The 13,863-nt window shown below is 60.0% G+C and overlaps 5 protein-coding genes across 5 annotated transcripts; 1 reads left to right on the top strand and 4 right to left on the bottom strand.

The window, feature by feature from the left end:
* Positions 1 to 446: 446 nt before the first annotated feature.
* On the top strand, positions 447 to 3,479 carry VDAG_07440 (class E vacuolar protein-sorting machinery protein hse-1; the record flags this gene model as incomplete). Its single annotated transcript, XM_009656345.1, has 7 exons — positions 447 to 733; positions 971 to 1,023; positions 1,121 to 1,153; positions 1,242 to 1,402; positions 1,460 to 2,245; positions 2,299 to 2,371; positions 2,755 to 3,479. 7 exons carry the CDS (start codon positions 447 to 449, stop codon positions 3,477 to 3,479), a joined length of 2,118 nt encoding a protein of 705 aa, XP_009654640.1.
* Positions 3,480 to 4,069: 590 nt separating this feature from the next.
* Positions 4,070 to 7,646, bottom strand: VDAG_07439 (ATP-dependent helicase RIS1; the record flags this gene model as incomplete). Its single annotated transcript, XM_009656344.1, has 3 exons — positions 4,070 to 4,196; positions 4,310 to 4,647; positions 4,719 to 7,646. 3 exons carry the CDS (start codon positions 7,644 to 7,646, stop codon positions 4,070 to 4,072), a joined length of 3,393 nt encoding a protein of 1,130 aa, XP_009654639.1.
* Positions 7,647 to 8,566: 920 nt separating this feature from the next.
* VDAG_07438 (uncharacterized protein) lies at positions 8,567 to 9,748 on the bottom strand (the record flags this gene model as incomplete). The annotated part of the gene is made up of 1 exon (XM_009656343.1): positions 8,567 to 9,748. One exon carries the CDS (start codon positions 9,746 to 9,748, stop codon positions 8,567 to 8,569), a length of 1,182 nt encoding a protein of 393 aa, XP_009654638.1.
* Positions 9,749 to 9,781: 33 nt separating this feature from the next.
* On the bottom strand, positions 9,782 to 11,429 carry VDAG_07437 (uncharacterized protein; the record flags this gene model as incomplete). The annotated part of the gene is made up of 3 exons (XM_009656342.1): positions 9,782 to 10,718; positions 10,788 to 10,864; positions 10,929 to 11,429. 3 exons carry the CDS (start codon positions 11,427 to 11,429, stop codon positions 9,782 to 9,784), a joined length of 1,515 nt encoding a protein of 504 aa, XP_009654637.1.
* Positions 11,430 to 13,043: 1,614 nt separating this feature from the next.
* Positions 13,044 to 13,814, bottom strand: VDAG_07436 (uncharacterized protein; the record flags this gene model as incomplete). The annotated part of the gene is made up of 1 exon (XM_009656341.1): positions 13,044 to 13,814. The coding sequence occupies one exon, from the start codon at positions 13,812 to 13,814 to the stop codon at positions 13,044 to 13,046; it is 771 nt and encodes a 256-aa protein (XP_009654636.1).
* Between the last annotated feature and the right edge of the window lie 49 nt (positions 13,815 to 13,863).

Here is a 13,863-nt window from a genome sequence, read left to right as displayed (position 1 = left end):
CTGCTGTTGTGCGTTGCTTCGCAGAGACTGTGCGAAACGCGCGTCTGACGGCAGGGCTGATCCATTGCCCCCAGATGTTTCTAGGATGAGGGACTGTTGCGGTCGGCGTCGGCTGGGAGTTTGATCTACATGTATGCTCACTCACATAGCGGTGTGCCTCGGGGGTGTTTTTTTATTTTATTTTGCATGTCATTCCATATCTCATGGCGGGAGACAGATATTGGGTTTTTTTCTCTCTCTCTTATATTTATTTCATAAGTCGTCAGGAGACGGCGACTCGGAGTCGGGAGTGGTTTGGGCTTTGGGTGTGTGTGGATTGTGGATTGTGGATTGTGGAAAGCGAGGGGTAAATGCACCGGACCAGGACGGGCCGTTCTGATACGCAGCAGCACATAGAAAGAATGAATGCATGTACGATGAAAACTGCGGGATGGTGAGAGCCAGAGATGTCCGATTCGCTACGTTTCCTCTTCCTCCTCCTCTTCCTCTTCCTCCTCCTCTTCCTCTTCCTCTTCCTCTTCCTCCTCCTCTTCCTCTTCCTCCTCCTCTTCCTCTTCCTCTTCCTCTTCTTCAAGCACTTCCTCAAGCAAGGAGGACGGCATGTTGAGTGGCGGGACCGCGTCAGGTGTGGCGGCAGCGGAGGAGGATGTGGCGGTGCTGTGACGAATGAACCAAGCCTCGTTCCCCCCGCCGACCCAGCGATGACGACGAAGGAAAGGACAGTCGGGTGCGCGTACGAGCTGGCGAGGTCCAGTTCCACCCCCAACCCGAGACCGAGCCAACAGCGACCGCCTTCCTGGGAGGCTCAGCTGCCAGGCTGCGTCTGCCTTTACCTGCCTACCACAATCACAGCCCTCCTACCTTTGCATTTTACCAGAATCAATCTCCTCTACCTTCTGTCCTCTGCAGCGACACAACTTGTTTGCATTTCGCAATAGGACCGTGTCAGCTTGGGACAACACCGAAACAGCAGCGAGGAGTTCCCCAACGCCCAAGCTCGTGAGGTTGCTGCTTCCCAGCAGAGTCCGTACGGCCCAGGCAGCGACCGTGGGTTATTGTTCAGTCCACAACCCGCCAGGCTGCACCTCTCTTCTTCGCCCAACGTCCATCATGTTTCGAGCTGCCGCCGCTGGCCCCTACGATGAGGGCATCGGTATGTTTGTTTGTTCCCACGTGCTTCCGCGCCCGCCGTCACTGTGTGTCTCTGTGTATCGGCTGCTGACCTGCTGCCCCGCCCACAGCCAAGGCGACCGACGAGAACCTCACGTCGGAGGACTGGGGCGCCATCATGGAGCTCTGTGATCGCGTGACGACCGACACGAATGGCCCCAAGGAGGCCGTCCAGAGCATGATCAAGCGGTTGGCGCACCGCAACGCCAACGTGCAGCTGTACACTCTCGAGGTAAAATGAGCCCATGGCCACCACAGCCCCTTGGAACCTCGTGCTGATGAAGAGTAGCTCGCAAACGCCCTGAGTCAGAACTGTGGAAAGCCCATCCACCGCGAACTCTCGAGCCGTGCCTTCACCGACGCCCTTCTCAAGCTGGCCAACGACCGCAACACCCACACCCAAGTCAAGGCCAAGATCCTCGAGCGCATGAAGGACTGGTCCGACATGTTCAGCAAGGACGCCGAGCTCGGCATCATGTACGATGCCTACTACCGCCTGAAGCAGACCAACCCGACACTCCAGCCCCCTTCCGCCCCCCAGAAGACGGGCCTCACCGACGTCGACCGCCGAAAGGAGGAGGAGGAGCTGCAGATGGCCCTGCAGCTGTCTCTGCAGGATGAAGAACGCAAGGGCAAGAGCCCCGAACCGAGCAGCAGCCACGCTGGGCCCTCCTCGTCGGGCGCTGGCGCCGGCACGCCGGGCGCAAGCCAGCCCCTACAGCAGCAGTCGACACCCGTTCCCGCTGGCACCACGGCGGCGACCGTCTCGAGGGTGCGCGCGCTCTTTGACTTTGTGCCGTCCGAGCCTGGTGAGCTGGAATTTAAGAAGGGCGATGTCATTGCGGTCCTAGAGTCTGTCTACAAGGATTGGTGGCGCGGGTCCCTCAAGGGCAAGACCGGCATCTTTCCTCTCAACTACGTCGAGAAGCTGACCGACCCGACACCGGACGAGCTCGCGCGGGAGGCGCAGATGGAGGCTGAAGTGTTCGCGGAGATTAAGAATGTCGAGAAGCTGCTCACCCTGCTGAGCACGTCCAACACGGCGCCCAAGGAGGAGGACAATGAGGAAATCTCGGTAAGTCTGGCGAGAAGGAGGCCGCTCATGATCGCGCCGCTGACCGGAACCAGAAGCTCTACCACCAGACCCTCGCTATCCGACCAAAATTGATCAAGCTCATTGAGAAGTACTCGCAGAAGAAGGGTATGCACATCACAGAGCCTGTTCCAGTATCACATGTACTGACCCCGTGCTGCAGACGACTTTACGCAGCTCAACGAAAAGTTCATCAAGGCGCGCCGCGATTACGAGGCTCTGCTGGAGTCCTCCATGTCTCACCCACCTCAGCCCAGCTACCACCAGTACGCGATGCGACCGGCACAGGGTGGCTACCCAGGAGGGCCACCGCAAGCTCCAGGAGGCCCTGGTGGCTACGCTCCCCAAGGTGTGCCTCAAGGGCCGCCCCAGGGCCATCCCCAAGGCCATCCCCAGCAGCAGGAGCAGAGATACTACACTCCTGCACCGCAAGGTGAATTGCCTTGATCTCTGCCATGCCGACCCATGAGTTTTGACAGCATTGTACATAGAACAACCGCAATACCCTCCCCAGTCCAGTCCATCGCCCAACTTGCACCGTCCGAGCCAGCCTACCCCGGCGCCCTTCTACGTAGCAGGTTCCGAAGTCCCCTCGCACGGCGGCCATCCCGGACCGCAGCCCTCCTATCCTCACCGTGACCCGACGCCTCGTCTGCCCTCCAACGGAAGACCGCCCGAGCCCATCAACACTTCGCCTCCCCCGCCCCAGAATGCCTACAGCTCCTATACTCACCCCCCTGACCAGCGCCAGAGCACCTACGGTGCCCAGGAACTCGCCACATCCGTCTATGATTCCCCGATTGCACCTCACAACCCCAACTCGACTGCAGCCTATTCGACTTTGACGAACTATGCGCCTGATGACCAGTACAAACAACACAATGCCAGCCAGGGCGCACCGCAGTCACCGCAGCACCAACCCTCACAGCCTCAGTACCACAGCTACCAACCGCCTTCAGCACCACCCGGTCAAGATCACTACGGAAGCGCTCCCTCTCAGGCGCCACCGCCCATCCCCACGGGCGCCGCTCCATCCGCGCCCGCTCCGCTACAGCCGGCAGGCTCGGCATACGACGCCAGGCAGGGCCTACCGAGCCAGACGGGCACCTCGCCGCAGCCTCAGTACAAGGCGTACGTGCCGCCTGGAGGACCGCCGCCCAACGAGGGGCCCAGCGCGCCGCCAAGTGATTACTACCGCCAGCCTGGCGTGTACTAGGAGTGACGTCTTGAGTGCGTCTAGATAGCCAGGCTTCCTCATGTGGTATTTCGCGTTGCATTCGTCTTTTGCAGCATGACAGGGTGTCATCACCGCTGTGAGGCCAGGGTCGAGCGATGGACGATGTTGGCGAGCATTATTGTGGCCTGAGTATACGAGGGACGATGCTTGTCTGTACCATAGTCCTTGATGTTTTGACATTGCTTTTGTTCTTGCACTCATGACCTGGGGGCTTTTTGACATTTTGGAGAGATCCGCAGACCCAGACGGGCTGCTGCATTTTTTCGGTAGTTGAAGTAATCATTTCACAAATGGTAATGACGAACGGATGCGGTTTCCATGATATGTGATGTATCTAGCCGAGTCTGGCTTGATATGGGGTTTCTTCAAAGGTCAGATACTGGAGTGTTGTCTCTTCAGTTGTTTTCCGCGGGCTAGATGTGGAATCAATAGTTTGGCTGAAAGAGGACATGGACTCCCCAATGTCGTTTTTAAATTTATCCATCATCTCGACGAGTGCCTGTTTTCGGAACGCCAACGCTGTCCAGCTTGCAACGATATGGATGTACCCTGGACGCCAGCTGGTGATTTCATTCGCAGTCACGACGCAGAACGGATGGAGAGCCTGGTATATCAATTTCGCCGACGACGCAGCGCTCGATTAAAGGTCGTGTATTCAGGACAATGTTCAGTGCCAACGCCCGACGCCTCGTCACCCTGTATTTTCCCAATTGGCAATGTTCATGGACTTCATCCTCGTTCCCATCATGGCTAGGCCCCCAAACGACGCGACACAACGACGCGACACAACAACGCGCGCCACGACCTACCACCGCCGTCCGTAGACCTCATGCTCCGGCGTCGCCCTCTGCTTCCTGGCCGCCGCGACGTTCCTCCGGCCCTCGGGCTCGGGCTCGAGCTCAGGCTCGGGCTCGACGGCGGCGGCGTGGTTGTCCCTGCGGAACAGGTCGAGCATCTCGCGGAGGCCAAACTTGATGACGTCCTTCTTCATGCCGCCCTCGATGGCCGTCTGGGCGAGCAGGCGCTTCTTCTCCTGCAGCGCGAGGATGCGGTCCTCGACTGTCGCCTCGACGATGAGGCGGTAGACTACGACGTCGATGGTCTGCGTCAGGCGGTGGACGCGGTCGATGGCCTGCTCCTCGACAAACTGGCGCTCTGTTAGCAAGTCTCCCCCTAGTAATCTCTCCCCCTCGTCACGGTTTGTCAGGGGCCACGCACCGGGTTCCAGAACGGCTCGACAATGATGACGCGCGTTGCGGCCGTGAGGTTCAGGCCCAGGCTGCCGCACTTGAGGCTGCACAGCAGGATGCGCGTCTTGTCGTCGTTCCTGAGCCGGTCGAGGCTCGCCTCGCGCTCGTCGTTCTTCATGCCGCCGTCGTAGCGCGTGAACCTGAGCCCGTCCTTGCGGAAGAAGGGCTCGATGAGGTCCATCATGGACGTGAACTGCGAGAAGACGATAAACTTGTGTTCGTGCACCTCCTTGTGCAGGATCTGCATCATTTGTCGAATCTTGGCCGAGGCGAGGATCTGGCTCGCCGGGCCGCCGCCGCGCCGGCCGTGCGCGTCGTCGTCCGACTGCAGTTCGGATTCGTCAATGCCCGTGTCTTCGTCCGAAGACGTCTGCGAGGCGGAGTCATCCGAGTCGGATGCTGCCGATTGTAATGTTCGCTCCTCCTTCTTGGCTTGGACCTGCGAGGCGATTTCTGCCACGGACGCAAAGCTGTCGTCCGATTCAGAGTCGGAACCTGCCTCGGCCTTGACCGCTCGCTTTTCGTCGTCGACGATGAAGCTATCGAGCTGCGTGCTCTCGTCTGCCCGGGACGACTCGTGCAACGAGTCCTCGGTGCCCAGCCACTCGCCGCCGCCCTCGCAGTTCTCGTCCTTGTCGCCGCCAGCTTTGCCGAGTCGCAGTTGGCCTCGCTGGTCCTCGGGGACGAGCCAGCTGCCCTCGTTCTCTTCTTCTTCCTCATCTTCATCGTCGCTGTCGATCACGGTGCGCCGATTCCTTGGCCTTCGCGACTTCGTCTGGACCGGCGACGCAACCTTGACCGTCTCGACAATCTTCTTGACCTTGGGCTTTTTGCTCCTTGGCTTCTTGTCCCTGGCCGTCTCGTTCTCGTTAAAGTAGGCCAGATCGTCGAGGCACTCCTGGCACGTGTCCTGGTCCGTCTTGGGCGCGTCGCGGGGCAGGTCGCGGCCGCAGATGCCGCACGTCTTGGCGACGATGCCCATGCCGCCAAACATGTCGGCAAGCGAGTCCACGTCGGCGGCGGCGTTCTTCTGCGAGGCGTCCCCCGACGACAGCGCGTCCTTGTCCTTGTCGAGCTTGCCCGCCACCAGCTTCGGGTGGTTGCACGCCTGGCGCAGGCGGAGCAGCAGCACCAAGGCGTTGGCGTAGTTCATGTTGCCCTGCATGCGCTCGAGGCTCTCGTCGGTGCGCGCCTCGAGGCGGTCGTAGAAGCGGCGCTCGGCGGGCGAGAGCTTGCTGGCGACCGTGACGACCTTGCGCTCCGTGACCTTGAAGCCCGTGCTCGACTCGTCGCCCTCCTTGGTGGGCTTGCCGCCGGGGTTCAGGGCGCCGTCGACCTTGAGTATGTCTTTGGTGCGCCGCTTCATGAAGCACCGGAGCAGGCTGTGCAGTCGCCGGATGGCAATGTGCCCCTTGCCGTTCTTCAGCGGCTTTTCGATCTGGTCCTTCCACTCGGCGAGGTCGTCGTAGGGCCGGATGCGCAGGAATTGAATGAGGGACTGCAGCTCCTCGAGGTTGTTCTGCATCGGCGTGCCCGACAGACACCACCTGTACTCGGCGCGCAGCGCACAGCAGGCCTTTGTGGATTTGGCATTGCGGTTCTTGATGGTGTGGGCTTCGTCGAGGACGACACGCCACCAGTGCAGCCCGAAGCAGCCAGCCTTGACGCCATTGTCGGCATCGGACGAGTGGCCGTGCTCGGAGACGAGGATCTGGTAGGTGGTGACGACGACGTCGTACATGGCGAGGTCCTTGAAGCGCTTGGTCCGCTGCGGGCCGTGGTGCACGCACACCTTGAGGCCGTGGGACCGCTCGACCTTGTCCTTGATCTCGGCCTCCCACTGGCGGATCAGAGCCAGGGGCGCGACGACGAGCGTCGTCTTCTCGACGCCTTCAAAGTGCTTCTTCCAGCCCTTCTCCTTGTCGTCCTTGGGCGGCTTCTGGTTGCTCAGGATGAGGGAGATGGTCTGCAGCGTCTTTCCGAGGCCCATGTCGTCGGCGAGGATGCCGCCCTTGGGCACGCGTCCCTTTTTGACGGGGCCGAGCTCGCGGCCCTTCATCCACTCGACGCCCTCGACCTGGTGGGGCAGCAGCTTGACGCGGAGACCGTCGAGGGAGCCGTCGTTGCGGTCCTTGCCGTCCTTTTTGTCTGCCGGCTTGTTCTTCTTCTTCTCCTCTGGGCTCCCCTCCTCGTCCTCGTCCTCGTCCTCGTCCTCGTCCATGCCGCCCTCGAGCAGCGCCTTGAGGTCAGACGTGGCCTTGGTAGGGTCTGTGTAAAAGTCGGGCTCGCCAAAGCGTCCGGCGGCGGGCGCCTTGTAGGTGGCAGGATGGGCGTCGGGCCCGATGGAGCGGAAGAGGTTGAGGGGTTCGGGCTTGCGGTCCTGGTAGATGGGCACCGAGGGGACGTTGATCCTGTGCTTGTCGTCCCTGTGGTGTTCGGGGCGGGCCCTGCGCTCGTTGAAGATGCCGTGGGCCTTTTGCTTGAGGGACGACATCATCTTGGTGGGGTGGCCAAAGGCGTGGCCGTGGCCGTGGGCGTGGCCCTGCGACGAGGGCGCGCCGAAGGGGTCGCGGCGGTCGGAGAAGAAGGCGCTCAGGGCATCGTCGCTGTCGGTGGGCCTGTCGCGCGGTGCCTTGGCTGGCGGAGGCGGCGCCTTGACGGGCGGCGGGCCTGTCTTTTCTGCCCGCTTGGCGCCCGAGTTGGCTGTCGAGGGTTGTTGGGGGGCGGTTTGGGAGGCGCCGTGGGTGACGCGCAGGGCGTCGAAGCGGGCGGTCAAGGCATCGGGGTCAAAGTCTGACGAGGCTGGCCTGTCGGGGCGGCTGGCGCCAGGCTGGGACTCTCGGTTGTCATGGATCGGGCGTGATGGGCCCCTGGGGGGCGCTCGCTCGTTGACCATGGTGATGGCACGGACGGTGATGTGATGGCGGGGTGATTGTGTGTTGGACCGTGGCTTTCGAGGGGATTTGGTAAAGTCGGGCTCGGCCTCGGAGGCAATGGTGTTTCGGGGTTGGAAAGCAAAGCCCGCACCTGGTTTTCTGCGGGGGGGGATTGGTGTCAGCCTTGTGCCTTGTGCCTTGTGCCTTTAGACGAGGGGCATGTTGGTGGTTGACGATGCAGGGACGGAGGGGTCCGTGTTTGGGGCATTCGTGACCTACTTCATCAGCAGAGGGGCGTGACAGTTGATTCAGCTGCTGAGGCGTTGTCTGGGTATACAAGGGGCAAGCAAGATCCAGCTGCTGTTTGTGAATTGTGTCGCGCTGGTCAACGCGTAGTGGGATGGAATAGGCCTCTGAAGTAGCCTCTGGAAGTAGCCTCTCATGACATAATTTTGCCCCAGCAACGGCCTCGAGCAACAACAGCCCCTCCGCCTGTGCCGCCCCCAAGGCTCAAGGTACGGGTACCCAAGGGTACCTTACCCATGTACCTAGGTACGTACCTCCATGTACTCTAGGTACGTACCTCCATGTACCCTAGGTACGTACCTCCATGTACCCTAGGTACGTACCTCCACGTACCTTCGGCTGCCAACGACCATTGAGCGCCTTCCCCTTTCACAGCAAAGTATCACCAAAGCAAGCACGCCAGAGTCAATCAGCCTTGTGCCCAAAGTCAATTCCCGCCCTCCATATCCGTGTCCATCAATATGCGACGCCTACCCAATAAATCAAAGCTGTCCATAGCGCTCAATGGGCAATGGGCGTAAATATCGACCACACCCCAATCGACGTACGCCCCTGCATCCCAAAGAGGTCCGCTGCCGTGAATGGCCCATCCCCAGTACTTATAAACCCATGGAAACACACCAGAACCGCTCCCTCACCATTCCGACCGCAGTCTCTTCAACGGCGAGTGCGCGACACCATCAGCATCCACAGGACGCTTGTCTCCGACCTGGGGGTGACGCCGCGGCGAATCTTCGCCATGGTCACCTCCACCATCATGTGTATCGTCGCCCTCCATCGGTCCATCGTCGTTCTCCATCGGTCCATCGTCGCCCTCCATCGAATCAACCTCTATAGAGTCGGTTCGGCCTTGAGAACCAGTATGCCGGCCTGACGTGTCATCAGAGCTGCTCTCGTCGGCGTCCTCGTCGGCGTCCTCGTCGGCGTCCTCATCGTCACTGCCTGCCGTGAGATCGACCACGGCGCCAAGGTCCAGCTGCGACCGCACCTCGTGACTCGTCACCCGCCCACCGCCAATCTGATCCGCGACGCGAGCGTGAAAGTCGCTTGCCGTCGTCTCCTGCGTCTGCGCCCGCATAGGCCGCGCGAGCCTCTGCATGCCCCGTCCCGAGACGAACAGCGAGCCCGACGACGCGCCAGACACGGTCGAAGCGGCAACCGACGACGACCGCCGTGAAACAGCTACGCCCGGCGGAGGACGCATCGCCAGTGCCACGGGATGGGTCGTCATGGTGGTCGGGCCGAGACTGACGCTGCGATGGTTGTTCTCGACGTCATCGTCATCCAGATGGATAGGGTTGGCCGCATCAGACCCGGCGTGCGATGCAGCCATCGAAGCGGTATCCAAGCCGCCATCCGACTCACCGTCAGAGCCGCCCGCAGTCTCGTTTTCGTCATGGGCTGCACTGTCGACGCCGACATGTCCTACGCGGGGTCCCGCCTCAGGAATGCTACCGCTGCGCTTGCCAAATGTCCGTCTCGGCTTTGGCCGCGGCGCAGCCTGCCTGTCTCCACCGCCTGGTCCATCGTCATCCGAGTCACTCCCAGAGTCCGAGCTGTCGGAGCTGTCGGAGCTGTCATCGCTTCCTGAACTGTCGTCACCATCGGGATCCGAATCGTCACCGTCCACGTCCTGCTCCAGCTGCTGCATGGCGTCCACGAGGCACTGGCCGCCAGAATCAAACGGCATGGACTCGTCGTACCACTGCTGGACGACCTGAAAGAGCACGTCCGAAACGGCACCCCGCGGCACGGCCGACATGTCGTCCAGACGCCGCAGCTGCGCGTTGAGCTTGTCCGTGGGACTCTTGGGCATCCGCACGTTGTTCTCGACATCCATGTAGAACCCCTAGTCCCTGATGGGATGTCGACCGCCCATGGTGCGGTACTTTTCAATGTCGTAGAAGAGAATGTGCCGGATGCCGCGCAGCCCGTAAATGTAGTCTTGCCCCTGGAGGGTGCGCAGCGCGCGGAAGCTGGCATTGTTGGGCTGGAGCTTGGTCTTGTCGGCGAGCCACGTGCGGACCTCGGGCAGCTCGTGGGGGCGACGCCGGCGTCCCCGGCTCGACTCGTCAATGTGGATCACGACCGTCTTGAGGCGACGCATGTTCAGCAGCGCCGACGCATCGTACGTCCGCCGCGACGTCCACTGGCCTCTGCTGTTGGGCCTGAACGTGAGCGTCTGGTTGCCCTGCCACAGGATCTCGATGTGTTGGATCCGCTGCGCCCGCGCGCTTCCAATGCCTCTGCAAAACCGTCCAAACTCCCCGAGGCTGGAAAAGGCAAACGTGTTGAGTCCGTAAAAGGCGTGGACGCCGAGGAAGTGCACCGACTTGGACACCAGCAGCATGGAGAGCATGTCGTTCGGCTTTGTAGCGTACTCGATGCTGCACGTTCCACCGCGTCCAGTCCAGAACCGCTTGGGCAGGTTGCTCGAGCCCCGCCCTGGGGTGTGACGGAGGGGGCCCCGAGGTTCACAATGGGGGTCCAGTCGTGAAATGCAATGAACGAGGCGGCCTGGATATTCCAGCACCAGCCTGACGATGGCAGCCTGAATCTCCGGCGGCATGGCATTGAAGGAGCGACGAGGACGTTCCTTTTGATGGCCTTGTGTTTCTACGACAAAGAGCTCTTCGTCCACGTGATGAGGCGCGTGCGTAGCCTGCGTGACAACTTGGTCAACCACGTTGCGAGCCGCATGATGACCAACAGGATTGTCGCCCGTCTCGTTGTTCTCTCCAGGAGCATCGCCGTCCGGCGTGAGCAGTTCGGCCGCCAGCTCTTCGCTGTCCGGTTCCCGCAGCTTCAGGTCGAGTGCAGCAGGCTGCTCTGGTGCTCATGGTCTCCTCTCGCACATGCGCTTGTAGATCACATGGTACTCCTCCGCCATCGGATCGCCAGCTAGGAACGCGCGCAACATGGCGGGCCAAGTCTGCACAAGGAACACGGTCAGTCCGATCACGAGATGCTCGGTTGCAGGGTTGAAGGAGTCTTACCCTCTGGGTACGCTGCCTAGGATTCCTCGACCGGTTCAATTGACGCCTCAAGTCGTTGTTGTTGGCCTGAAGTGTCTCGATCATCCCCTCAAGCTGCGTGATTCTCTCACGTAACTGGTCCTTGTCGTTGGTGAGACCCTCGTTCTCATCCCCAAGTCGTAGCACCTCTGTTCTCAGTTGTGCAATCTGTTCGCGGAGGACTCCAACGAGGTCGGACTCATCATCATGGCTCATGTCGTCGTCCTCCTCCTGCTCGTCGTCGTCGCTGATTTCCACGATGCCATCATCGGTGACGTCCGAATCAAGGGGGTCGTCGTCCGCGTGAGTCCCGGCGGCCACGGCATCCGCTATGCTGCCCCGCTGGGCTCGCTCCAGTGCCTCGGGTCCCGGCCCAGCTTCTTCGGCTGGTTGGTCATCGGTGCCGTCTGGACCCTGGGTGTCAGCACCAGAGAGCAAGTCGTTCATCTCCTCGTCAGTGAGGCCACAACCTGCGGCAGACATGGTAGAGGGGGCTGAGCTGGCCGCTCAATGTCAAATATGTGCAATATATGGTAAATGTGAAGAATCCGGATCAGGAGTGATCAAGATGCATGAGCTTGGAGTCGCTGAGCGTGTAAGAAGAAGTGATAGATGCTGCGAGATGTTTGATATCGGAAGTGTTAAGAACGCAATGTAAAGATGTGATCAAGATGTTGGATGGGACGGGAGAGGGGCAAGGAGGGAAGGGATGTTTTATGAAGATGAGTAGATGTGACAGGAAAGAAAAGGCGATTAGGGGGACCCCAGTGAAGAAGAGAGCCCGGAGTGAGTTGCTGCTAGGTCGAGAAGATATGGTAAAAATATGATTGCGTCTGACTTTAGAAGGCAAGGCCAGTATGCATGACTTCAGTTTGTGAAGTGATGCTCCTGCCCTAGTAGATTTGAGGGCAAGAGATGAACGCAAGACAGGACTCAGAGGAAGCTGAACTGGATATGAGCAGGAAGACCTTGCACCGCGCTGACTGTGATGAGTCTGGGCAGCAGATAAGGGAGCTCAGAGGTTGGCATCAGTAGAGAGCATGGATGCAGTGTAGGAAGATGCTGCTCTCCACTCGCAGGGCTGCTGCGGTCCAAATCGAGGAGGTGAGGTAGACTAGAGAAGCAGCGTAGGTAAGGTAAGATGAGGCTGGGTAGAATAAATAAGTAAGGTAAGAATATGTCAAGTAGATGGGAAGAGTGAAGTCAAGAGCGTGAAGGAAGGGAGAGGTCCAGTAGGAGGATGAGGTGGGAAGGCGTGAATAAGAAGAAGTGCGGTTGGAAGGTGAGGTTGGAAGGTGAGGCAGGAAGAGGTAAATAGGAGGAGGCGAGGTGAGAAGAGGTAATGAGAAGAGGTAAAATCGGAAGAGGTCAAATCGGAAGAGGTGAGGTTGGAAGGTAAGGTAGGAAGGATGGGGTCTGAAGAGTTACAATAGAAGAGGTGAGGTTGGAAGGTAAGGTAGGAAGGATGGGGTCTGAAGAGTTAAAATAGAAGAGGTGAGGTTGAGAGGATGGGGTTGGAAGAAAGAGGTAGGGAGGTGAGGTCAGAAGAGGTAAAATAGGAAGAGGTGAGATTAGAAGGCGAGGTAGAGAGGCAAAATAGGAAGAGGTGAGATTAGAAGGTGAGGTAGAGAGGCAAAATAGGAAGAGGGGAGGTTAGAAGGTGAGGTTGGAGGGTGAGTAGGAAGAGGTAAAATAGGAGGTGAGGCAGAGAGACAAAGTGAGGATATAGTGTACGAAGGATATACCCAGGAAGGAATAAGTAGAAAGTGGCAGAGCAAGTGAGGTGAAAGGCAAGTAGGAAGAGACAGTCGAGACGCAGAGTAATAAGGTGGAAATACCTGCGGCAGGATTCCACGCCGAACTGAAGCACTGCGCCAAGATGTGCAGAACGACGTGATGGTGCCATGAAGTACCGGAAGCCCTGACAGGTTCGGCAAGGCAGACATGTCTACTCGGAACCCCTGTACGTAGAGCGCCCACAAGAAATGGCAAGCAAGAAGTGCCTGCTCAGAAGGCAGATCGAGTCTCAATGTTGCAGAACGCACATCAAGTCTAGATGTGCAACCAGCAACTCCAGAAAACACTGGTATTCGGCAGCTAAAACGTAATCTTGGTGCCCTGGAACGCCGCGCTCTGCAGCGCCTCCTTCTCCCTCTTCCGCGCCTGCCAGCTCGGGTGCAGCTCGCCCTGGTCATCCTTGCTGAGCATCTTCAGTCTCCTCCTCTCCTTGCGGTTCATGACGGGCCTGGGCGCGTGGCCGCCCTTGGCGCCCTTGGCGCCCTTGGCGCCCTCCTTCTCCCCGGCGCCCTCCTTCATCCAGGGTTTCCGCCCCTTGCCCTCGGCGCTGTCGACGGCACCCCTCTTCATGTCCCAGCCGTCGTCGCGGCCGCCCTGCTGCTTCTTCTTCTTCTCGTTCCGCACGTGGTTCGCCATCTCGCCGTGTTTGCGCTCGGCAATGGCCTGGCGCTGCCGCTGTCCGAGGCGCTTCTTGGGCGGCGCCACGTCGACGTCCGACGCCGACTCGGAGCCGGAGAAGTAGCCGCCCATGAGAGACGGCAGGAAGGTGGTGGCGCCGGCCTTGACGGGTTTGGGCTCCTTCGGCTGGCGCGCGGGCGCCGCCGGCGGAGGGGCGGCGTCGGCCTCGAGCATCCTGCGGCGCTCGCTGTTCATGCCCTGCTGGTCGTCCTGCTCCTGCTCCTGCTCCTCCGACTCCGACTCCGACTCGGCTTCGTCAGGCTCGTCTTCGTCTTGGTCCATCTCCTCGAGGTCATCGAGATCATCCACGTCGTCGCTCTCGTCGTCGGCGTCTTCCGTGTCTGGCTGCTGTCCCAGCAGAGCGCTGTACTTGGGCGCGCATCGTCTCGACATGCTCCTCTTCGTCGTCGGAGCTTCCCAGCATGTCCGCCATCTTGGAAAG

Source organism: Verticillium dahliae, genomic scaffold, assembly GCF_000150675.1.
Source record: "Verticillium dahliae VdLs.17 supercont1.16 genomic scaffold, whole genome shotgun sequence".
In the NCBI taxonomy this organism is placed as follows: Eukaryota; Fungi; Ascomycota; class Sordariomycetes; order Glomerellales; family Plectosphaerellaceae; genus Verticillium; species Verticillium dahliae.
The sequence above is the reverse complement of the archived record's forward strand: the minus strand, read 5'-3'. Positions and strand labels throughout refer to the sequence as shown.